The sequence below is a fragment of the Trachurus japonicus genome, chromosome 21 (genome assembly GCF_045865225.1).
Source record: "Trachurus japonicus isolate A0001 chromosome 21, Traja_1.0".
Lineage (NCBI taxonomy): Eukaryota > Metazoa > Chordata > Actinopteri > Carangiformes > Carangidae > Trachurus > Trachurus japonicus.
In genome coordinates, this window is record NC_140927.1 from 3,622,467 (window position 1) to 3,647,085 (window position 24,619).

A 24,619-nucleotide genomic window follows, 5' to 3' on the forward strand; every position below is an offset into this window, starting at 1 on the left:
AACCTGTCCAGGCAGGTCGGTCCTATCTACTTTTTTAATGTTAGAGTCATTAATGCAGTGTTTTCAACCTTGGGGTTGGGACCCCATGTGGGGTCGCCTGGAATTCAAATGGGATCTCCTTAAATGTCTGGTTGGGAACCACTGCATTAATGCAAACAAACCCATTTCTCTTTTATTCCCTCACCCAATGAGAATCGATAAGAGAATCGATAAGGAATTGAATCGATAAGCAATATCGATAATGGAATCGGAATCGCTAAATTCTTATCAATACCCATCCCTAGTTGGGACCAGTGCCCGGTGCGATTGCCCGTGGCCCTAATTACCAATCTTCCAAATCATAGACCATAGCTTTAACTCAACGTGCTTCCCAACCAATCCAAGTTCCAAAACCTTTTCAACTTTTATTCTTAATTGTGTGGTGTGACTGGTTTTAACAACACTTACAAAGTGAGGAATCACAGTCTGGATGTACAGTAATACCTGAATAACTGAACTGAGAGTGCTCCTGGCAGAAACTTGATGGCTGCTAGCATAAATGTATCAGTCAAAATATATTTAAAATGATTACAAGGAGGTAGTGTGTCTAGTTTTAAAAGCATCGGCAGGTTATTCCATTTGTTTCTGGCATAATATTTTATGTGGTGATTGATATCAATACATTTTTCTGTTTTTCCACAACTCAGTCTAAAAGTAATAACCAAAAGTTATTTTCAAACATTTCACATTTATTTTTTAGTGGCAAAAAAACTCAAAGCACATAACAGTACCCGATTCATTACTAGTACAGTTGGTTTTTCAGCTCTCAAACATTCGATATAGTTGGTAGCTGATCAGTCACAATCAGTCAGAACTCCCTGGTGGTGGTAGCATTCCACAGCTGATTGTCAATTCAATTCTGTATTTCTAGTCAATATGTTGTGTGTCATTCCGGTCAGACATCCAGATATTGAATCTGCCCTGAACTGATTTAGCAAGTCTTCATCACAAGCCCAGGTCCAATAATGATATGTCAAATATATCCTGAGAAGGAGATCCTGTAAGCTGATCCCAGCTACGTCTCTTGTTAGTGCCTGTTCTAACACAGATGAGTTAGAGTTAGGTTGATGGTTTCTTGTTGATAGAGAAGAGGATCAAATATCATGAAAGATGTGATCTCCCCAGAAGTCTCATTGAAGTTTGTTTTTAATGTGCGTGTCACACCAAACCAGCCTCAAGACACATCTGATAGAAGTGACCCTGCAGGCTGATGAGCTGAGAGGGCGAGTCCATCTCTGCAATGGAACCCTGCTCCATCACAATGATCCTAAGAACACACAAAACCAGAGACAAGAGTCAGAATCTTTTCACAGTGAAGAAGTGAATTGCTGCTGTAAGAACTGAACAGAGAATGACTGTGGGAAGTCTACAGAGGTCTGACATTAGACCAGAGCAGTACAGCTGGTACCTGGTGTAGTCCATGATGGTGTTGAGGCGGTGAGCGATGGTTATGACTGTACAGTCATCAAACTGAGTTCGGATGGTGGACTGGATCAGCTGGTCTGTCTTGAGGTCCACAGCTGCTGTGGCTTCATCCAGCACCAGGATCCTGGTCTTCCTCAGCAGAGCTCTGGCCAAACACAGCAGCTGTCGCTGACCGAGACTGCAGACAAACACAGGACAGCTTCATGACCTCCAGAGTCAACTATGACCTGAAGAAGCTACAACACCATCCCTCCACCCTCCTTCCTTGAAGGTCTGGTCTGATCCCTGTATTTTTATTTTTAACACACCCTGCATTATGTTCTGTGCCAAGTGTAAACAAAGTGGCCTATTGACTGCAGACTGTTATCAAGGTAATGCAATTTATTTAATCCTAAACTCCTACATTTTAAACACAAAACCTGCTTCAGCCTACAGACTGAGCCCCTCACCTTTCTTTTCATGGGGAGAGTGAACTGGTCCTATTCATCACTATGGAGTGCCTTTGGTGTCCTCATCAGAATCACTCAGTCATCATGAAAATGTAGCAGAATAATGAAACTCTGAGGTCTTATTATAAATGGCCAAACATTTACTCACATATTGGTATAATTATAATTCACTTAAAATATGTTCCCTTTATTTTATACCGTTTTCTTGCATTGGATGTACGTGATTTTGGCATGTCCCACCCACACAGTGCTCTGCTAACTACAGCGTGTGTAATAAGTGCTTAAATGATACTAAATCAAAACTTTTTTTACATGGTTTTATTGTCCACAACAGCCTATTTGAGAAAAACAGTAATTTTGATCATACATATTCTATTTTCATAATTATATTGAACATTTTGTGTGTGTCCCTGAAATCGCTGTCCACCCTGTCATTTTGGGGTAACTGCCCCTTTAAGAAACCCTATGATGTTTTCAGTGACATTACTACCATCATTTTGTCTTTCTTCAATGGAGCCTGACACAGTGGCTAGTTGCAAAGTAAGTATTTACCGATATATTTCGTATTTGTTCTCGTATTATGTGTGTAGTTGGATGTTGTCAAGCTTAACATGTCCACTCTGTCATAGTGAAATATCAATTAATATAAATACCTTTCAAAAATTTGAAACATATTTGTTAAAAAGTACACAGTCAGCTTGCTAACTGAATCATGTTGCTAACTGAAGGTCGACCATGTGCTCATTTAATACTAAAATTAGCTTAAAATGTCCACCCTGTCATTGTCCACCCTGTCAGTACAGTAATGTAAACCTCTCATGACAGGGTGGACATGGTTCATGACAGGAAGGACATGTGCATAATTTTGGCCTTATGCTGATAATGTTACACACTACTATATATTTTATAACAGTAGGCTACATGCTGTACTGTACATAGTAAGAGTGGACAATATGGACTTTTGGTGATATTATTACAAATTGTGTTTCAGGCAACGGTGTCAAGGGGAAAGCATTCGAAGGAGGAAACTGAAAAAACACCTCGCAAAAGAGAAAACTAAAACTGAGGAATATAAGAAGATTCAATTGTTCAACTGGTTTCCCCCTATATGGGAAAAAGACCTCTGACATTTTTTTAAACATCATTTCTTTTAGATTTATTGCATTTATGAGTGTCCACCCTGTCATGCCCAATGTCCACCCTGTCATTGTCCACCCCGTCATTTTCATGTTTTATTAAAATAAACAAATTATTTTCACAAGTTATTGAAACCTTTTGTGTGATTCTGTTATAAACAAAGAGGGCCAAATAGAATAGTTTGAAAGTTTGACCAGATATCATTGCTGTTAGATTTGATTTAGAAAAGAAAGTGCAATTCTCGCAGATTTTATAGAGAAACAAAGAGTTTGCCATAATTTCATTAATATCCAAATACTTTTCCCATTAACTAAAATATAGTGTTGAGAAAGGGACTAAAAAGCTTTCTAAAAATGTATATTTTATAATCACTATGTAATTACAATGTATTTATTCTACTTTGAATGTGTCCATGACAGGGTGGACATATTTCGCTGTTTGCATATACTTTTTTTGCTTTCAGTTTATTTCTAAAAAGTGTGGGAGCTTGACCATCATGCATTTCCAATAGCATAACATCTACTTAATACAATTAATATGAAGTTACATGGAAAATCTCAGCTTTTTTTTTTGGAAATGGGGAAGTCTCAAAGGCACCTTATAGTGATATTGACGTATTTAAAAAAATTGGGCTGTAGTCACCAGCTGTGCTCCTCCTCTTTCAACATCTTAATACAAGACTGGTTAAGTGACAGTTAATTATGTCATTACTGTCACATAACTAATACGTGCCAGATCAATGTCAACTGGTGGGTTTTCAAAATTCAAAATCTTGTCTGTTTGTGGCAACCGCAATGCATTATGGTACTGTAGTGACCATCGGTTGTACACTGCTTTTCACGCTGCATTGTGAGATACTGTGAGTCCACTAGGGTACATTAATTCTCACTACAGTATACATTTGGACAACACTACAAAAAGGGGTATTTACTATAGTCCATGGTGTACAGTGAGTAGTGAGTGATTTCTAACAGAGCCTCAGTGAGTTCTTCGAGTATTGCAGCTCAGTGAGAAATATTCATTAATCTACTGTTGTTATTTATTCCCATTCTGCTGCTTCTTCCAGTTTGTCAAACCTGTCAGTTTGAAAACTCATGAATGTTATTGTACATTTCTGTGCAACAGGTAAGGTTCATAGCCTTGATTAAGAATAAGCAGCCTCCTTAAACAGACCAAGTGCCAGGTTAAAATAGTAAAACTAAAAGGAGGAGACCTGAACAAGAGGAAGATGAAGTCTGTAGTTCCCACGAGCTTGGAAAAGTATGGACCATATCATGTTCATGTTTTGTCAACTAGAGAGCATTGCAATATAATTCCTAGACATTAGTGTTTTATATAGAAATGTGATACAATTGATAGGCCTATGTTTTCATTCAGGTAAGTTTGTCTTGTTATTGTGAAAGTAGCTGCAAAAACGTAATGTCAGTTCCTGTACTGCACTGTACAACAGCTCTGATCTGGGGATGCATAGACTCCACATGAGCTCTTAAAGTCTCCTCTGGTATCTGGCATCAAGACATTAGCATCAGCTCCTTTAGGTCCTTGTAAAGGGGGAGGTGGGGCCAGCACATCACACAGATACTTCAGATCCATGCAATTTGGAAGCAGGTCAAGTCTACAAACTATTTGTTATGTTCCTCAAATAAGTCATCAGGGAATAAAGTTCCCATGAAGGAGTGTACTTGGTCTACAACAATGTTATGAAGTGAAGTGTACAAGTTACAAGACCTACACCTACAGCACCTGAATAGTGCTCCCACTGGTCAGTTGCTTTGGATTAAACTGCCTGATAAATTTAATCTCAAATGTGCTGTGAAGTTTTATTAGCACTGCCATTTAAATGAACTTATCAGAGTGTGTTTTCAGATTTTCAGGAGTAAGATTTCATTATTGAAGTATTAATATCTCTGAATGGATCTGTGACACGTGTCCTCAGGTCACAGAGGTGCACATTGGTGTTGAATTTAGTCTTATAGGCTGCTGCCAGTGCTATGTTATAGACAGCACATCACCCCTTGCTGTTGTGTTAGTTACACATTGGCCCCTGGTTTTGATCAGATAAATGTAGTGAAAGTAGTTTGCAGGTTTGTTTACCTGAGGTTCTCTCCTCCTTCACAGCACTGATGGTTCAGTTTCTGTGGCAGCGCTGACACAAAGCTACCAAGGTGAGCGAGTTCCAGAGCTTTCCACAGATCTTCATCTGAACACAGATCAAAGGGGTCCAGATTCATCCTCAGAGAACCAGAGAACAGAACTGGGTCCTGAAAATGACAGGTCAGAAGGCAAGGATATAATACCTGTCCACAACATTCTCCTGTCCATTAGCCATGTTTGTGTCAATAACACTGTGATTGACCCATAAGGAAAGTTTGGTTTATACATGTTATCAGTTATGAGAATGAAACCTTGCTCAGAAATTATGTCCAATTTGTGTTTATTGTGTTAAATTTAGTAGGATTTTGTGGTTGATCAGTGGCTTTCAGCAGAAAATGCACAGCAGTACTGTGTTGAGTACTAACATTCCAAATATAGTGATTCAAACACCACAGTAATAACCTGAGGAATGATGGTGATTCGGGATCTGAGATCATGGAGGCCGATCTCAGCAATGTCAACCCCGTCGATTACGATCCGTCCCTTGGCTGCCTCCAGAATCCTGAAGATTCCCAGAGTGAGGGAAGATTTTCCAGCTCCAGTTCTTCCAACAACCCCCACCTGACAATTCATTCAACATCATTATTAAATATTCAAAAACAGAAGGTATAAGTATTACACATCATTAGGCTGTAACCGTATTTAACTCTAATACTTGTATTTTTTTTTGCAAAACATTGGACCCTTCACGCCCTGTTCCTCTGTTTTACCTGTTGCCCAGCAGAAGGCGCTTCAGGTGTATTTCACTTTGGACAGACTTAGAGCCAGCTTCTTCCATAAAACCATAATCAATCTGAACATGCATGAGCTAAACCATCTCATCCCATTGGTTTGTGAAAGATGCCCCAAGTGAGCCATCAGAACCCCAGTCTACAGCACATCCTCCCCAGCTTGTTTTGTTTTGTTTCACTGTTTAAGCTAGCTTTGCTAACCTTCTCTCTGCTTTGGATGTCGATGTCGATGTCCTTTAAGGCCCAGTCCAGACCTTTACGGTACTGCAGTCCATAATCTTCAAACTGGATGGCTCCTGTGACTGGCCAGGCTGCCGGCAGCATACTGCCTTCAAGGGTCCATGCTGCCTGGGGAGACGCACAACGTGAGGAGCACTGGATGGCCAACACTCACATCAATGTTATCAGAGTCCGGCAGCAACATCATACTCTTAAAAACACAGTGGACATACAATTGTTTGTTCTATTGTTGTGAGCATTTACTGTAGAGCAGCTTCTAAGAACTTGTAGCCTATGGTCTGTACCAGTTTGAATGTTGAATGTCCCCTGGTGATTATCAAGTTATAAACTATTTACCACCTGTTGTATCCATACAGAGATACATCCACAGCCACAGACCTGTACTTGTCTCAATGTTTGCATATACTTTGCAAGAAAAGTAAAAACATCACTAACAACAAGTTTACAAAATTATAGTATTAAAAAAACCTTCTGTTGATCTCTGAGAGGGTAAGGGACTGTTGTTTCTGTATTGTGTATTGTCAAACGTTTACACCATATCCATACTTCATTGCATGGAGTAATGTGGTGTGACCAAATCCTAATGGGTACCTGATGATGGGTACCTACAGTATCAGTCAATCCTGCATCTTCATTCATCCATAACAATGTGACAACTGTCCTGTTCCTATAGCTTGAGGTGTTTTTTCCCTCTCCCTTGTGTTTTTGTCTTTTTCCAGTCCCTGCCAGTCACACCACCTCACCAGAGGATCCTCCAGCCTCGATTCAGCCACAACACCAGCTAAACTCTGCTTACAGCTCCCCTCTACCAGTCTCCAACTTATCAGCAACCAGTTTCTCCTTCCCTCATAATTTCTTTCATGAAAACATTCCCAGCGCGAAACTGTGATGATACCTTCATGTTGGGTTTAACCTAACCCTCAGAGATGGACTGAACCACAGATTGTCATTTCTGTCTAAACCTGTTGTAAATCATCAAACCTCTTTTGGTGTCCTGTCATACTCTTTTACTCGTTCCACTGACACAATGTTGTTCTCCACATCGGTCCAGGATCGAACAATCCAGCTAAGGATTCCCGTCACCTGAAACATCACAAACATAGATGACATCAGCCATCTGAAGCTTTATTTACTTAGATCTGTTGATCTTTCAGGTGACACAGGAGCAAAGGCTCCTCAGAGAGCTGAGCTTTCAGTGCAGGCAGCAGTGAGTGACATATCAAACACTACTTGATGCTTGGTTAACAGTTAGATACTAATTTATTCATCAGTTTGTTGTTTGATTTACATATAACACTCCTGCGTCTGTGAGGATCAATTCACACAGAATACTTAACATCAGGTCCATATTTATGGACATATTATATATGACCTGCACACATGTAGCTTGCTATAGGTTGCAGCCTTAATTTTAACATGTTGAAATCTTGCCAAATTATTACAATCAAATAATTACTGCATATCCAGTTTAATAGCTTAAGTTAACTGACACTTGAATGGTTGCATAGGGTTTAAATAGATCGTGTATAATCATAGAGTTCTTCAAATTCTCAGCAGAACATTTTTTTTAACAGTACAATATCATTTCAAATGTGAATTACAATTAATTGCACAATTATGTACCAATAACATGGAAAAAAAAACTTGGTGTAAGTTAAAAGACAAAATAGCAGTCATGAAGCAATGTCTTGTAACTGATTTCTTCTAAAATACAGTATTGTGCTGTGTCCTCTACCTGAGCTGCGCAGACATTCTGCAATGAGTAACTCAGCCATAAACCAAGAACAGCGATTCAACACATGCACAGACCACTTTTAACCTGAAGAGAGTGAGTAACTGCCAGTCCCACGATGCCTGGGCTGAGTTTATCCCGATTTTGTACTGACATGATACCTGCAGCCAAAACCAGCAGATTTCCCAAAAACTCCAGATTCACTGCCAGCCACCTGAGAGAAACACATCTAATCAAAACACTTGAAATATCTTTAAAATATCTGAATATGTAAATGTTCAGGTGAGCAGACTCTAACACTTGGTATATTTTGTGTAGTTGGAATGAACCTGGTGGCAACGAAGCGAGGGAAATAAGCTTTTTGGTTGTTGTCGATGTGCTGGTCCGCCTGCAGTACAAAGTGCTGCTGTTTACCAAAGGCCCGGATGACAGCAGTGCCTTGTACTGTCTCATTGAAGTGGCTGTAAATTGGCGAGCGACTCACTGCCTCCAATCGCCGCAGCTGACACGACGACGCCACATAGAAACTCTGGAAACCAAATGTGCAGAAAATAATAATTTATGTACAAACCTCAAACTCAAGGCCAAAGAATTCATAACAGTTGCAATTGTGACATCGCAAAATCCTGGAGGGTCTGTTTAATTTCCTACAAGAAAAAAGGGTAGAATACTCAATATAATTTATATTGAGTATTTAGTAGTAATATGTGACACAACCTCTGCCATGCTAAGGAATGGCTGCTCTGTAATACATTCTATTGGTGGTGGTGGGGGTTCCGATGAACAGGAAAAGTGGGTGTGGCTGTTTTTTTTCCACCAAGGAGTGTTTCTGGTGTAAAACTAATATTTGCGATCAACTCAGAATAATGAAAAACCCCTAGTTTGACCCCTCAGAAGATACTTAAGGCCAAATTTAACATTTCGTAATCTATGGTTATGGTTATGAATACCCCAACTTTGAGTAATTTTTTAGGGGGTTTCCCACGGGAGTTGAATTTCAACATTTTACTACATGACACCTTCCTAAACACAATGGTGAAGAAATTTCTTGGCAATTATTTACTTCCCAGATTCTCATATGTTTCCAATGGAGAATAATGTGGAAAAATATCAAAAAACATACATGGAGTGCTGCATGGGTATCAGTTGTCTTTGTCTCTTGTCTCTACCTCTGGTGCTCTTCAGTGTGAGGATCCAAATACTTGATGGTAGCAGGAACTGAGGCACTCAGAGTAGGAAGGTGATTTTAAAAAGCCTTTATTGCCAAACAAATTAAAACCAAGCCAACGCGTTGCGACCACAGGCCTTCATCAGGGCTGGTATGCCAGACACTTGGAATATGCATTTTTCCACATTATGGTAGCAGGAACTGGCATACCAGCCCTGATGAAGGCCTGTGGCCGCAACGCGTTGGTTTGGTTTTAATTTGTTTGGCCATGCTGCAATAAAGGCTTTTTAAAATCACCTTCCTACTCTGAGTGCCTCAGTTCCTGCTACCATAATGTGGAAAAATGCAATGCTGAGGTCAAAGACCCCTAAAGGTCACCAAAGGTCAGCCACCAAAGTGGTTCCACGTCTGAAATCAAACCTTGGGGTACGTAGATGAAATGCTGAAAGTTTCATGCTTTGGTCATAAAATGCACAATTAGTTTGCTAATCTGCCCCACTATCAGAGATATCGACACTTTTTGAGAAACCTTTACCTGTATGAAGATGTAGACACAGGCGAGGGCGAGGAGCACCAGCCCTGCCATCGGCGTGGCCAGCATCACGATAATGCAGATCTCCAGCAGCTTGAACAGGTAGCCCAGCATCATCTTCAGACCATCAGGGATCATGCAGTCGATGGCGTCGATCTCTTTGGAGAAACGGTTCAGGAGGTTCCCGCTGGGCGTCACCTCAAAGAAGGACATGGGTGAATGCAGGACGCTGTGTAGGAGATCGGTGTGAAGGTGACGTGAGGCCACGATGCCGCCCAGAGCGATGGCAAGCGTGGTCCCAAACATTGCGAACCCTGAAATACAGACAACTGAAGTTACTAGCAGACCACAGGTAGGCTTGGTTGTCATCTGTACATTTAATTTGTATAATGTAAATCAATCATCCCACCCTGAGTAATGCCAAGTGCTGCAAACACGCTCAGTTTCAGCTCATGGTCACACTGGGTGCCATTGACAGGTTGCTCATCAGCCCAGAGGCTGAGCCAATAGTTGTAGGTCAAGGAGGCGGCCTGCTGGAAGGCACAGAGGAAGACGATGGTCATGATGACGGTCAGGCCCACGGTTCTGAAGTACTCCTTGTACATCTGCAGCTTCACCTGGCAACAGAAAGAGAACACTGTTAATCTCACAAACTTCCTGTTTCATCACTGAGTCTCAGAGAAGACAAACTAACGAGCAAAAAAGTCAAGTCAAGTCCCGAGTCTTTAACCTTCAAGTCCGAGTCAAGTCGCAAGTCTTTTATTTTTTGTCAAGTCAAGTCGCATCAAAATAGCGACTCGAGTCGACTCGAGTCCAAGTCACAGTGACTCGAGTACATGCAAAAACACAAAGTTTATACTGTTTATACTGTACACTATATGAGTTCAGTGGTGTGTCATAAGGATTCGAGTCATGTACCATAGATATTTGATTGTTTTTTGAGTGTTTGTTGTGGTTGAAAGAATTGCCCCCATACTTTAGCGTTGTTGCTACCGCTAGCACCGTGTAGCCATGGTGTAACTCCGGTTTGTCTGCATCAATTTTAGTCGCGTTTTTTGCTGCCCCCAACACTGGGTGACCATCAGGACAACGATTTAGGGGTCAAAAATGACCAGAATTCTCCTTTAAGTACACTGTTCTCTATGGGTTTTCATTTCATCATAACTGTTATGTTGTTTAGCATTAATCCATTGTGCCTTTTCAAGGGTATTTACATTTGTGCAGTTCTTTAATGGTTATAATACTGTGATACTAGTATAATGACATTACTAATGCTGATGAAAACAAGTACCCACCCTCCCTGTGTGAGCCTTGTCGGCCTCCGTTAGTTTCCCTGCGGCGACTGCATCCAAATCCTGATCAACAGCCTCCATCACCTGAACACTGGCACTGCTCATGTCACAGCTGGAACGCACACAGAGAAGCACACACAAAACACAAAATAACACACACTGGATCTTTTCATGATCATAATTTATATTCAGTTGTTGTTAAAGCATTCAAACATCTGTCTGTGCTGTTACCTGATCAGCTGCTCCTGAGAGAGGTCGATGGAGAAATCTGTCATACTTAGGTGAGACACCGACTTCCTGGTGCCTACACACACACACAGCCAATACATCACCACCAAGATATAAGAACTGATTTTGGCTTATATATAATGTTGTATAAAATTATGTATTCTGATGGATATTTCAGTAACTAGACCTGATTAACCTCTTCAACTCCCGGGGAACGCCGGCGTCCCCAAGCCCCTCCCCTTCTGCAGTCTCAGTTTGCCCAGGCTTACTACAACACTAAAGACATGGCATTTTTGGTATCTGTGGCTTCATTATGTTTTTATTTGTTTGTTTTTTTCAAATTCAGCATTGTCTTTATTTCATTTCTCAATTATTTTGTGCAAGAATACACAAAATATCAGTCCAAAAGTATAACCGTCGTTATAATTTTTTTTTTTTCCTTGTTTCAACCGCTGTTCATCCGAGGGAGACGGACTCACGGTTTTATTTTGAAGTTACAGGATGTTGATGTTACCAGCTTCCGGAAAGGTCAATGGACAATATAAATAAAGATTTAACTTATTCCATCGTAAATGTGTACAAGATTGAGAAGAAAAAGAATTGTAAATGTAAGTGTGTGCAAATCTGCGGTGTTGTTGAACGTCATGTCATCATTACACAAATGTTTTATTATTGATTTGAGTGATTTGATTCTCAATAAATTGCTTGACTTGGATTCAGATTTTTCCCATTTTGACTCTCATGTCCGCCTGGATCTTATCATGAAAAGAACACTGCAGAATGGTCATACTGTTTAGTTTGGTTCCTGTGGTTTTATTCTGTGTTAAGTGTCATGTCTTACTTTTGTCACGGAGGGTGTTGCTCTCTCTGCGCTTGTTTCCACTGTGGGTCTGGATCAGTTTGGCGAAGGCTCCCTTTCTGTCCATCAGCTCCATGTAGGAGCCCATCTCAGAGATCTGACCGTTCTCCATCACTAGGACCAAGTCTACTTTAGACAGGAAACCGAGTCCGTGAGTCACCAGCACCCGAGTCTGAAAAACATTATCACACAAAAGGTCTGAACAATAACACGCACAATTCTTACAGTACTGTAGGTATCAGGACCATAAATACAGAGTCGGCTCAGAATGATCTGTTCAGAGGAAATGGTCAGATGTTTAAGTGACTGAAGGTAAGGCACAGCTTCTTTATACTTTGGCATTTATTACCACACACTAGTTACATAATAATACACAAGAAATACTTAATTAACAGACATTATGGATAACTGTGAATGAATGTGGTACCAACATGTGAGTGAGCTGAAATACAACTGTCACTGGGAAACAGCTGGTATAACAGTGGTGTCTTAATATGAAATTATGTTTTCATAGACAGTTGTCATTTCTGAATGTACAACTCGGTTAGCATGTCAGTTGAACGGCTGACTCAGTTTGGTGTTGTCCACAGTGATTTTGACCATGAGGATTTCAGGGTTCAGACAAATCCATGCAGCTGGGTGGTTAGTGGGTCTACAATGTTATCAATCTGGGTCACAGCTGACAGGTTGACAGTTTGTAAAATTTAGTGTAATAAAAGCTTTCAAACAGGTGTTAGAAGTCCCTCCATGTGTGAGAGTCTCACCTTGTCTTTCAGGAGCCCTCGCGGTCCAATTACTCGATCAAAAATATGTTGTCCCACATGGGCATCAACAGCCGACAGAGGATCGTCCAGCAAGTAAAGATCTGACTTCCTGTAGACGGCCCGAGCCAGACTGACTCTCTGCTTCTGACCTCCAGACAGGTTCAGACCCTATGGCCAGAAAATGGTTCATCAATGAACTACAACGAAAATACACAATATGGACATTACTGAACAAATAGTTGTTCCATATTAGCTTTCCTGTAGAGAGGTCTTTATTCTTAAGGTCCAGTTCCAGGAGACAAAGTCCAGTAGATAAACTGTTACCGTTAAAGGGATAGTTCAACATTTTGGTAAATTGGCTCATTGCCATAATCCCTACAGTCATAGCCAGCGGCGGCTGGTCAATAGAGGGCGCTCGGGCGCCGCCCCCCCCTGATGAAAAGCGATTTTTAATTATTATAATTTTTTCCAAAATAATAATTTAAAATTAATATTTTTTTCTTATTGTACCTGTGAATGTGATAGCAATTCTTAAAATCGAGCTGTATATAAAATAAAACCATTATTTAGAGGCTAATTTGCCTACAGGTTCATTTACTGTCTCTGTTATATCTATCGCTCTGTGTCTGGGGCGCTGGAGAAGTCGCCCGAGCAGTGTACCGGCTCAGCCAATCAGTGACTGTTGCTAAGTAAAAAATATACGGAGCAACAGGTAATTTAGCCAATCAGCGTCGTCGGATTTTATGCCTTTGGGGCGCAGAAAATATCGCCCCAAACCAAACATTTTGGTCTCCCGTGGCAACCAGAAATCGGGGGGGAAATTAACCGAGGAGCTGTCCTCGGTACCAGGATGGCTATGGAGTTTTCATCCGTTTCAAATTCTGTTTCCCGTATAATTTACTTTTTTTTTTTAAAAACAGTGAGGACAGATACCACACGGACTGTTACTGGAGTTAGAGACCTATTTATCTGAACGGATTACAAAACATGAACTCTCAAGGGACACATGAACGGTGCTGTCAGCTAACGTTAGCCAAGCTAGGCAGAAGGCAGGACTAGCAGCAGAGCTTCACAGCTGGATGAAAAACACAGTTTCACGGTGAGGAAATACAACGAACAGGTGGATAAAACTCTGTGGGCCGGTGGCGGGAGGCTGTTATGATGTGACAGGAGGCCGTAGTGTGTGAGAGGAGCACCGGAGGACCGGAGCACCGTTAACCGGCACGTCAGAGACTGCTCTCTCTTGATGCTCGGAGACAACTTCTGGACTACATGCTGTTGGTTCGTCCGCGGTGCGTTCACAGCTCGTCCGAGAGCGTTTTTATTAGTTCATCCAGCTTCTGGGACACTGGACTGGACACTGTTATTCCTGAGTGACACCAGGGGAAACTAATCACCCAGGCTGTGACAGGACGTCTGTGATGTGGAGCATCAGGCTGCAGCACTGTTCAATATGTTTACAGGTGTGACCAGTACGTTCACAGTTAGACTCGTCATCAAACCTGATAATGCAGCAGTTAAAATCTCACATCAGCTAGGTCAGACCAAACTTAATCACATTATGCTCCTCCTATAGTGTTCCTGTCACACTTTGTCTATAGTTAACATTAATCACTGCTGTAGGTTACATCATACACATGCCTTTTAATAACCATATTTTTGTATTAAGAGTATTTGCTAATATATTTCACGTCCACTGTGTGCCACCAGTGAAAGACTACTGTTTGTTCATTGTCATTATCTGTCAAACTGCTGATTTATGAAGGCAAATAAATAATTAGGTGTTTATCCCTAAAAATGGGTTTGGGGTTCTTTTATCAAGATGGTCACCAAAAACTTCAGGGACAAACAGCCCCACCTAGAATATTTTTCACCAGCCGCCACTGGTCATAGCAGTAGGTTAGCTAACTTTATTAGTCAGTGCAAGCTATTTTTAGAACGGTGGAGCAGAGCCATGAGCTGCTCAGAGCTACGTTACGGAGGCTAATGGAATTTCTTGATCTCCCTCATCAAATACACAATCCAACAACTCCAAAACGCTCTAGTGGACAAGTTGTGATCTGCACATTCACCACGCTATGAGATAATAACGGAAGTTTTTCAGCAAGCAGTCGCTAACCCTGCATTTGCCTCGTAACGTTCCCTTATTATCTCATAGCGTGGTGAATGTGCAGGTCACAACTTGTCCACCAGAGCGTTTTGGAGTTGTTGGATTGTGTATTTGATGAGTTTGATGAGGAAAACCACGAAATCCCATGAGCCTCCTCCGTAGCATAGCTCTGAGAAGCTTGCCACTCAGCTTGGCCGTTCTAAAAATAGCTTGCACCGACAAACAAAGGTAACGACCCTACTGCTATGACTATAGGGATTATGGCTGTTATGATTGAATGTTATTACATGTTTGACCGCTAGGCGGCAGTACTGGTTTGTAGTCAGCTTACCGTACCATATAACGGAGTAGAGCAAGACTGCATGGAGCCATATGTATGTTGTTGAGAACGTGAGACATTAAACTAAGTTACTTGCTATCAACACGGCCTCATCCTTGGAACACGAACATGACAATGGCAATGGGCCAATTTGCCAAAATGTTGAACTATCCCTTTAAGGTCAGAGAGGGGGCTCAGGGCCTACACATGTATCCGGATTTCTGGCTGAGAAATGGGGTGGTGAGGTAGTTTAGTGCTAGTACCTTCTCCCCAATCTCAGTGCCATCTCCGGCAGGCAGCAGGTCCAGGTCCGGCAGCAGAGCGCAGGCATCTAGCACGCGATGGTACCAACTCTCCTTTCTTTCTCCACCAAACAAAATGTTGTCTTTCAAGGAGATGTTCTGGATCCAGGCCTGCTGGGGGACGTAGGCCACTGAACCCTGCACCGCACAGTCAACAGAACCTTAAGTTACTGATAAAGAGCCTTCTGTTCCATCACACACTGATGAATTTAGATGTTTTAGTAAGAGCCTTGAAGACAAGGAGTCCTGCTCCAAGATGTTGTTACTGTACATGTTTAGTAATGTTTTCAACTCTCCCAGTGTAGAAAGATTGAACACCTGTGAATATGAATGCAAATGATTTTTTGATTGAACATCTATCAAAGAACAAGTAATGCTGAACAGTTATTATCACCTTGATGGACACATAGCCACGCCTCCTCTCCATCTCCCCCAACATGGCTGACAGCAGTGATGACTTCCCAGAGCCGACGTTGCCAACCACAGCCACCAGGGCACCTGTCTTCACCTTCATGTTAATCCTCTGCAGACACGGAAGACCATCGTGGGACCAGGAGAACAACCCATCCTCAATCACAACAACGTCTCCATCTGGGGACAAAATATGAGGTGACACAACCACAGCCTGTGATCACTATTAGACTCTTACAGCAGTCTTGAGTTGCACAGGGGGGAGACTGTACCTGAGGTATGAGGAAGTCTCTTGATGTTGTTGGACTTCAGTTCATCTTGACACAGGAAGTTTGTAAGACGTCTGAGTGAAACAATGGCCTGATTGCAACAGAATATATTCATCACTGACAATGGAACTCAAAACTAAAGTGGAACAGACTTTCAAAGACAAGGTTAAACATAATAAACATAGATTTTCTAATTAAAATGACTGAAGAACCAAACGGCTCCACGTTAGAATCTGTTATTCAGTTTGGACCATGGATGCTGAGGCTTTGGTGTCTTTGATTGGCTGAGACGTGCCTGCATGATGGTGCTCATGGCGAAGGGCAGCTGACTTAGTGGCGTCTTCAGGATGTTGATGAGAGCGACAGAGACAAAGATTTTCTGAGCATCCAGAACGTTCTGCTCATCGATCCACACATAGACGCCAAACACCGACAAGGCGACCTGAAAGAAGAGAAGAAGAAAAACATCTGTTCACCTCACCAAGTGTTCCAGTCATTGATGCTCACCAGTGAGTAAGAGTCTGATGTGAAACTCACCAGGAAGGAGGAGGAATTGAATGAGGCCAGAGAGACGGAGTAAAGGATCTGAGATTTCTTGAGGGCGTTCAGTTCTCCTTCCCTCTGGACGCCGACTCGTCGCAGGAAAGCTTCTTCCCAGGCATAAAACTTAAGGATCTTTATGCCGCTCAGGATCTCATTCATCAGTTTGACGCGACCATCCATGAACTTCATCTGAGTCTCCTGGTTAAATCCAGAGGCAGATTGTTGAGTGCAACATTCTGAATTTGCCCAGGCAACACAGTAAAAAAAAAAAAAATTCTTGGAGTAAAACCATCGGCTCACCTGAAGTTTGCTTCTCACTTTAGCTATGAGTCCGTTCAAAGGGAAGATCAGAACAACAGCAGCGATTCCAGCCAGAGCAGCCACGCCAAGGATCTATCAACCGGTCAATCACAGATCAATAAAATGAAGATAGAGTTAAATGAAATAAAATCTGTCAACAAAATTAAATTAGTTTGAAGAAAGATTTGATGTCTGAAGACTTGAGGAGAGCAGAGAATCTGGACATTTTTAAAATCAAACTGGGGGACTTCCGGTGAGGCGCGAAGCAAAATGGCTGCACGGCACTGAGCACCGACATTCAACCCTCCTTTTTCATGCTTTTTGGGCTCTAAGGCAGTCTTAATATAAATCTGATCTGGTTGACGACGTAACGGGAAACATGGCCTCAAAGAATAATCCAACCCCCGCCAAGAAGCAAGACACCAGGGGAAGAAACCAAGCTGGCGATCCACCAGACAATGTGGCTAAGCTAATCAAGCTAACGTTAGCTTCCAAGATGAAAGCTTTGCAAGAGAAGGTAGCACACAAGCTAGAAGAGTCACTGGAAAAAGATCTGGTACCGATACAGAAGCAAATGGTAGAGAATGGCGACATTTTACGGTCGTTAAAAGAGCAAGCTGACATCCATGCTAAAAAATTCAACACAGTCTTCAACAAAATAGACAGCATTCAGACTAACTTGCATAAGAATGAAAAAGACACCAAAGCATGCCTCACGGAGATGACGCAGCTACGAAAGAAGCTAAATGATCTGGAAGACAGATCCCGGAGGAATAATGTGCGACTGGTAAACCTACCGACCGGTGCAGAGGGGGATGACCCGAGGGGAACTGCCCATTGGTCCGACCTCCCATTGGTTCGACCTCCCGTTACTCCGACAAAATACCCACTGGTCCGACCTCCCATTGGTTCGACCTCCCGTTACTCCGACAAAATCAACCACAAGTCGGACCAATAGGAGGTCGAACCAATGGGTGGTCCCGTTAGTTCGAACTGTCATCGCTACTTTGTGACAAGCTCTTCCATTGATAGGAGCATGCAGCGTTCTCTCTCTCGCAAAATAACGAGAATTACTGAAAGAGAGAGAGCTCTCATAACAGAAACGCACATCACACACATACACGCGCGGCCCAGAATATCACCATATTCAGTCAGAGAGCCAGATCATGTCAGATCGCGCACAACCATCATAAATGCTGATCAAGATGTGTAAACTGATAATCAAAGCCCCCCCTCTCAGAGTACAGAGTAAAAGAAATACACTTTTTTTTCTCTCCCCCCCTCCGCTCGAGCACGGCTGAACCTGGCCGGCTTGAGCTCAGTTCACGGGCGCGAGCCTGCTGCAGCCGCCGCTGCTGCTGACAGCAGACTGAGAGAGAGAAAAAAAAAAAGAAAATTTCACTTTGGTTAGGTTCAGGCAATGAAGAAAGGAGTTGGTTAAGTTTAGTAAAAACACCAGGTAGAGGCTAGACAGGCTGGAAGCATAATGAGCGTTATATGTTATTAATATGAAGTGCTTGTTTTGCAGTTAATTATGCACATGATCCGTTTGATCCCAGAAAGGAAAAAAGGATCAATGCGCAGCCTCCGTTTCCTTTCTGATTGCGTCCGTCTGTCTGTTCGGAGTGGGAGAGAGAGAGAGAGAGAGAGAGAACCCAATCCACCTGTCTGTATACCTGTCTGTAATGTAAGTTTGATTTGATATGAGTGTCAAGGTTTAATTATGGACACTAATGAGCGCGCAGCAGTGCGTAAAAGTCGTGCGTAATGACAGCTCCTCGTTGGTGAAACACAATAAACTGCACCTCTTCTTCCACGTGTGTCTTATTGACAGGTGGAGCCTATATGAATAATGATATAAATGCATAGTGAACGGTAAGAATGGAGAGTTTGACTAATAACTAGTACAGTTCGAACTAATGAGGACCTCCCATTAGTTCGAACTCTCATTACTCCGATTGTCGGACCAATGGGAGTTCGAACCAATGGGAGGTCGAACTAATGAGGTCGGACTAATGGGAGGTCGGACCAGTGCCATGGACCCGACCCGAGAGGCTACCTACAGAATATGCTACCAAAGTGGATTCCCACGCCCGGGAGCACCCAGGGCGGCCGGATTGAAATCGACCGAGCACATCGAATCTTCTCAAACAACTCCAACAACACATCCAGACCGCGGACCATGATCTTAAGGCTCCTGAGATACACCGACCGGCAGGCGGTCCTGGAGGGTGCGAGGAAGGCTAGTCCTACGCTCCCCGACGGCACCCGGCTGCAGTTCTTCGCTGATTACAGCCCCGGTACAGCACAGGAGAGGCAGGAGTATAAAAGCATCCGCGCTAAGCTGCGACAGAGAGGAATCGACTCCTTTCTTATCCTTTCTAATATTTTTCTTTTAACTCTGAAATTATTTGTTTGTTTGTATGTAGCTTCTTTTTAAATGTTTTTGTAAAGTTCTGCAGTTTTTCGCATGAATTAAATAAAATCAATCAATCAATCAATTTCTTCTGTACCCGGCGATACTGAGAGTGAACATCAAGGGGAGATGGATGTCGTTTAACTCGGCAGCGGAGGCGACGGAGGCTTTGAAGGCGGAGGTGACGGGCGACATGGATGAAGACCACGGGCCGAATTAAAGCGCATCGCGGGATGAAACAGAGCTGATTTGAGAGCCGCGAGCAGCCGCAGGTTCACCCCTGTAGGCATGGGCAAGTTGACAGTTTGTCTATCACCCTGTTGGGGGAAAATACTTTGCTATGCCCAGGTTATATGGGGGGCTAAACTGTGTCTGAGTTATATGGGTTGGAGCCTAGGTTAATAGCTCAGCAATCTTTCTAGAATACACTTCTGGCCTCTTTAAGAGCGGCTGAGAGTTCTGTTCTGTTTCCATCTTAAAGTTTGTTTATTAATTATACTGGTCACAGATGTTCATGTTTTTGAGAATGGGGTTAATGTCACTGTGATATGACTGCCTAGGAGTATTGCCTTATCTTTTGAGATACTCAGGTGGGGGGGGAGGGGGACGGTTAGTGTTCAGTGCTTGACATTGCTAAGTGACTCTCACAGATGTTACAAGACAAAGGGGCAAGTGGGAGGGGGGAGGGAGGGAGGGGGGTTCAGGGTTCCACCACCAATATACAGCAGAAGCGCAGTGTAACAGACAAGCAAGAGAACTTAAATGTTAGGCTATATCATTTAATGTGAGAGGAATGAACTCTCCTTATAAAAGGTTTTGAACTAGATTTTTTCCCCACGGTTACCGCCGAATTATTGAAATTAAGTGGCTATCAACTATATGTGGGTTCAGACATGAATGCTACGCTAAACAGTAATATTGATAAATCATATTCACATGTCTCGAGCACTCAGGACTCTGCCTCCAAAGCACTTAATCTCTTCATCAAGGACTTGGATGTAGTGGATGTGTGGAGAGTGTATAACCCAATCATGAAAGACTACACCTTCTTTTCGTCAAGACATAAAACATTCTCCAGAATAGATTATATTTTTGTTTCCTCTGGACTGCTGCCCTCTGTAAATTCTGTGGAATTTTTACCCAGACATTTATCTGATCACAACCCAGTTATATCTACTTTTAATTATGGCAAAATTAAAAATAAAGCAGCTAGGTGGAAATGTAACCCCACACTTCTAAATAATGACACATTCTTAACACAACTAAGAGTTAAACTAACATAGACTTGAATAGAAATAGTGTTTCAGATGTAACGGTGGTCTGGGCCGCCGCTTCATACGAAATAATGCCATAGGGTTTGGTTCATACCTACACAAAACACGGCTGCAAAAGATTACAAATCTGGAGGAGCAGTGTAAAGCCATTGAGAATGAAGAAATTACTCAGAAATCATAGAAAATGAACTCAAGTCGAAGCAAGCAGAACTAAATGTGACCCGTTCCATCAAAATGAGTCGGAAGTCGCAACATTCTATTTTTAGATAATCAGCTGATAACATGGAAAACCCATAGAAAATCAAAAACATTTTTTTACCCTAATTTCAAAGCAATGACATTCAAAAACAATCTCCCAAAGTTTCACAGTCCAGATAATTGAGAAAAGGCACGTAAATGATGATTAAAGTTAAAGAGTGTTGCTTTGGAGCAAAACATGAAATATCTTCTGAACCGTTCATGATAGAGACGAGCTGTAAACTCCATCTGAATCGCGGGATTCTCCGCTTTCCGACGGTCATTGAATGTTGCCTCTATGACGAGAAGGGACGGATACAGAAACAGATGCTAAACCGAGTAGCATCGACGCCAACAGAGCGTAGCATCGAAGCTAAACCGAACGTAGCATCGATGCTAACCCGAACGTACACGCTTGCACATGTTTTACAAAATGTCAACAAAACATGACAACTTCTGAACCGTTTATGATAGAAACGAGCTGTAAAAAGCATCTGAATTGTGAGATTCTCTGCTTTCCGAGGGTCATTGAATGCTGCCTCTATGACAACAAGGGACCGTATCCACCTTATTCCTGGGGTTGTTACTGTAGAAACGGTTATGGGTGGAACTTCCGGTCAGCACCGGAAGTAGCAGTGAGCCATTGGCTAACAGCAGTGGTTGCTAGCGGTCTTCATTACTGTTAGCGGTTTATTTGAAAGTTTTCACATTGTTTTCTGTTTTCTTAGTTAATTCGGTAGATGAGGCAATTCATGTAGTGATAATAGATCGGTTATTGATCCATGGTGGTGAACGCTCGTAATTAAAAAATCAGCCCGAGTGAAGAGAGGGAGTAGCGCTGTTTGGTTGACCCATCTGCAGCTTCTGGGGGCTGCGGGTGGAGGACTGGACTGTGTTGGACGAGTCAGACCAACAGGTCCGCTTGGACCGTGGCCACTCGGACCAACAGGTCCGCTCATACAACATAATCTGGGCAGGAGACCGAGAAGTGGACGGGGCTGAACCGGGAGAGAGAGGCAGCCACTGGGCGTGTGTGTGTGTTGTGACGGGATGAGGGGGGCGCGGCGCCCGTCACAGAGGAGAAATGCATTGTAATGAATGTAACAGCCCCCCCTCGAGATTATTGTTATTCTGACACATGAGTTAAATAACAGCTGTGTTTGAAACCACACTGCGTCCCCTCAGATGCGGCTGCATCTCTCCAGGACACTGAGTGTGTGAGTGTGAGAGAAATAAAAGCTGTGACTTGCTTGGGTAGACGTTGTTTGGTGTCACCCGCTGATTTGCATAGGTACATAAATATCTAGACCCCGAATCTTTAAGACTCCCCCGTCTTTTTCAGACTTTTTTCGATGGAAAAAACACCGTCATATATCCGGGTCAATGTATAAAATATGCCATTTTTTGCGATTTTTTTTTTTTACTATAACTTTGTTTGGTTGGACACTCGGATGTGTCTGTGTGTGGTCTTATAATAGATCCATGGTGAGAACCTACAGTAAAATACTCCCCCACCACCACCACCACCACCACACACACAATCCTGGAGAGCAGACAGTAAAGAGGTGAGAGAGAGAGGGACCCCCGCACACATATGCATTTCTTTATAAAAGAGGAATGTGTTTTAAAATAAAATTATTCCAACTTTATGGGCACCCGTGTATATGAGGCAACTTTCCAGAGCTAGCAGATAGCTCGTTGCCTCAACAACTGAAGCAATCATCTTTTTTTTTTGTTGTTGTTATCTTTGGCCACTTTTTTAAGTCGTCCTCACACCTCACAATATTAGTAGGCAGCGGTATTATGATATTGTCTCGTTTGAGTTGTAAAAGGTGGTGTTTTATGTCTCTAACGCTCGCAGAAAGTGGATTAGCGCGTACTGTTAGCATGTAAACAAACGCGACTTCCGGTTCGCACCGGAAGTTGCGCCCATAATTCCCGCAAGGCATCATGGGGGCTAGGAATAAGGTGGATAGTGTGCGTGTAATCACGTGGTACAGGAACAGATGCCAGAGTCACTGGCAAAAACTTTAACTGCTTTTTTCTCAGGTTTTAGAACAGAATAAGAGAGTAGGAGATCGTAATTCAAATGGCCACATCTCGAAAACCATCAAATGTATGACTTTGACTAGGGTATCATTTTAAAGCTTATTTTCTAATCTTTCCATTGATACCAAAATCTCAACTTTGAAATTTGGGTCACTGTGACTCATTTTGATGGATCGGGTCACAAATGATTTGCTGAGAAGCAGGGCAGAATATATGATCCATATAACCAAACGGAAAAATTATGCAGAGGGCAGCAGACCGAGTCGTCTTCTAGCGCTCACTCTTAAACAACAGGAAGCTAAGAGGTCTATACCAGCGATCAAATGTGCAAAACAGGGACTGGTGACTTCAACAGAAGAGATAAATGAGGCTTTTAAATTATACTTTGAAAAACTTTATACTTGTGGCTCAGTCCCCTCAGAAAATGACTTTACTGAATTTTTTGGTAATTTGGCACTTCCTACATTGTCATTAGAGGACACAAAATTACTTGACTCTCCTATTACGCTAGAGGAATTACTTAAAGCCGTTAAAGCTACAAATAAAGGCCGCACTCCAGGTATAGATGGTATTCCTGTGGAACTCTATTTGGCACTTTGGGATATACTTGGACCGGTATGGTTAGAGACGTTGAATTATGCCATTGATAGAGGTTCTTTTCATAGAGACCTTAATACGGCCCTGATCACAGTTATTCCTAAACATGGTAAGGACCCCTTGGAGTGCGCCAACCATCGTCCTATCTCCTTGATAAATGCTGACCTTAAGATATTCTCTAAAGTTCTAGCTAGCAGACTTGAGGTTGTAATTGGGAAAATAATTAATCCAGATCAAACGGGATTTGTCAAGGGACGATTAGCCTCTGACAATATCCGCAGGCTCTTACACATATTGAGTGCATCACATGATATCCCACGTGAATGCGGCTTATTATTTCTCGACGCTGAAAAGGCGTTTGATCGCCTGGAGTGGCCATACTTGTGGAGGGTCCTGAAAGAGTTTAAGTTTGGTGATAAATTCATAAGTATGATTCAAACACTTTATGCTAATCCATCAGCCCGGGTCCGTGTGGGAGGAGGCTTTTCAAATGTGTTTGACATAGGACGGGGTACAAGACAAGGAGACCCTTTGTCCCCTTTGATCTTCACCTTATCTATCGAACCACTTGCACAATTAATTAGGAACTCCACACAGATTCCCCCCATTACAATAGGCGCAACGTCACATTCGATATCACTTTATGCAGGTGACACATTAGTGTATATGGCGGACGTTCAGCAGACTCTGCCCTATGTTTTAAAGGTGCTGGAGCGATTTGGATATTTGTCAGGATACAAAGTTAATCTCTCAAAATCAGCACTTATGCTGATTAACACAGACCAAAGCAAAATATCTCTTCCCCCACAGATTAAGGTTTCAAAGGAGGTCATTTACCTAGGTATCAGAATAAGTAATTAATTACCAGAGGTGGCTAAAACAAATTATTCCTTAATTCTAAAAAAAATAGAAGAAGATTTAAACAGGTGGAGACACCTACCAGCGTCCGTCCCTGCACGAATATCAGTCATTAAAATGAACGTTCTACCTCGCATTAATTTCATTGGTTCGATGTTGCCACTTGCACCCCCAATAGGATATT

At 42.3% G+C, this 24,619-nt stretch overlaps 1 protein-coding gene across 1 annotated transcript in view; it reads right to left on the reverse strand.

Moving 5' to 3' along the window:
* Nucleotides 1-1,164: 1,164 nt before the first annotated feature.
* The window catches only part of LOC146964669 (multidrug resistance-associated protein 1-like), a 57,632-nt gene continuing 34,177 nt past the window's right edge, over nt 1,165-24,619 (reverse strand). Inside the window, exons 12-31 of the mRNA XM_085764158.1 lie at nt 17,005-17,097; nt 16,699-16,902; nt 16,457-16,603; nt 16,165-16,252; nt 15,876-16,072; nt 15,443-15,619; nt 12,751-12,918; nt 11,969-12,158; nt 11,131-11,203; nt 10,903-11,011; nt 10,017-10,224; nt 9,611-9,921; nt 8,237-8,436; nt 7,995-8,121; nt 7,157-7,258; nt 6,137-6,283; nt 5,607-5,765; nt 5,145-5,311; nt 1,448-1,642; nt 1,165-1,306 (exon numbers count right to left, since the gene is read on the reverse strand). Coding sequence (XP_085620284.1) covers nt 1,198-1,306; nt 1,448-1,642; nt 5,145-5,311; nt 5,607-5,765; nt 6,137-6,283; nt 7,157-7,258; nt 7,995-8,121; nt 8,237-8,436; nt 9,611-9,921; nt 10,017-10,224; nt 10,903-11,011; nt 11,131-11,203; nt 11,969-12,158; nt 12,751-12,918; nt 15,443-15,619; nt 15,876-16,072; nt 16,165-16,252; nt 16,457-16,603; nt 16,699-16,902; nt 17,005-17,097 — 3,171 coding nt within the window. The 3' untranslated portion in view covers nt 1,165-1,197. The remainder of the gene's footprint in view (nt 1,307-1,447; nt 1,643-5,144; nt 5,312-5,606; nt 5,766-6,136; nt 6,284-7,156; nt 7,259-7,994; nt 8,122-8,236; nt 8,437-9,610; nt 9,922-10,016; nt 10,225-10,902; nt 11,012-11,130; nt 11,204-11,968; nt 12,159-12,750; nt 12,919-15,442; nt 15,620-15,875; nt 16,073-16,164; nt 16,253-16,456; nt 16,604-16,698; nt 16,903-17,004; nt 17,098-24,619) is intronic.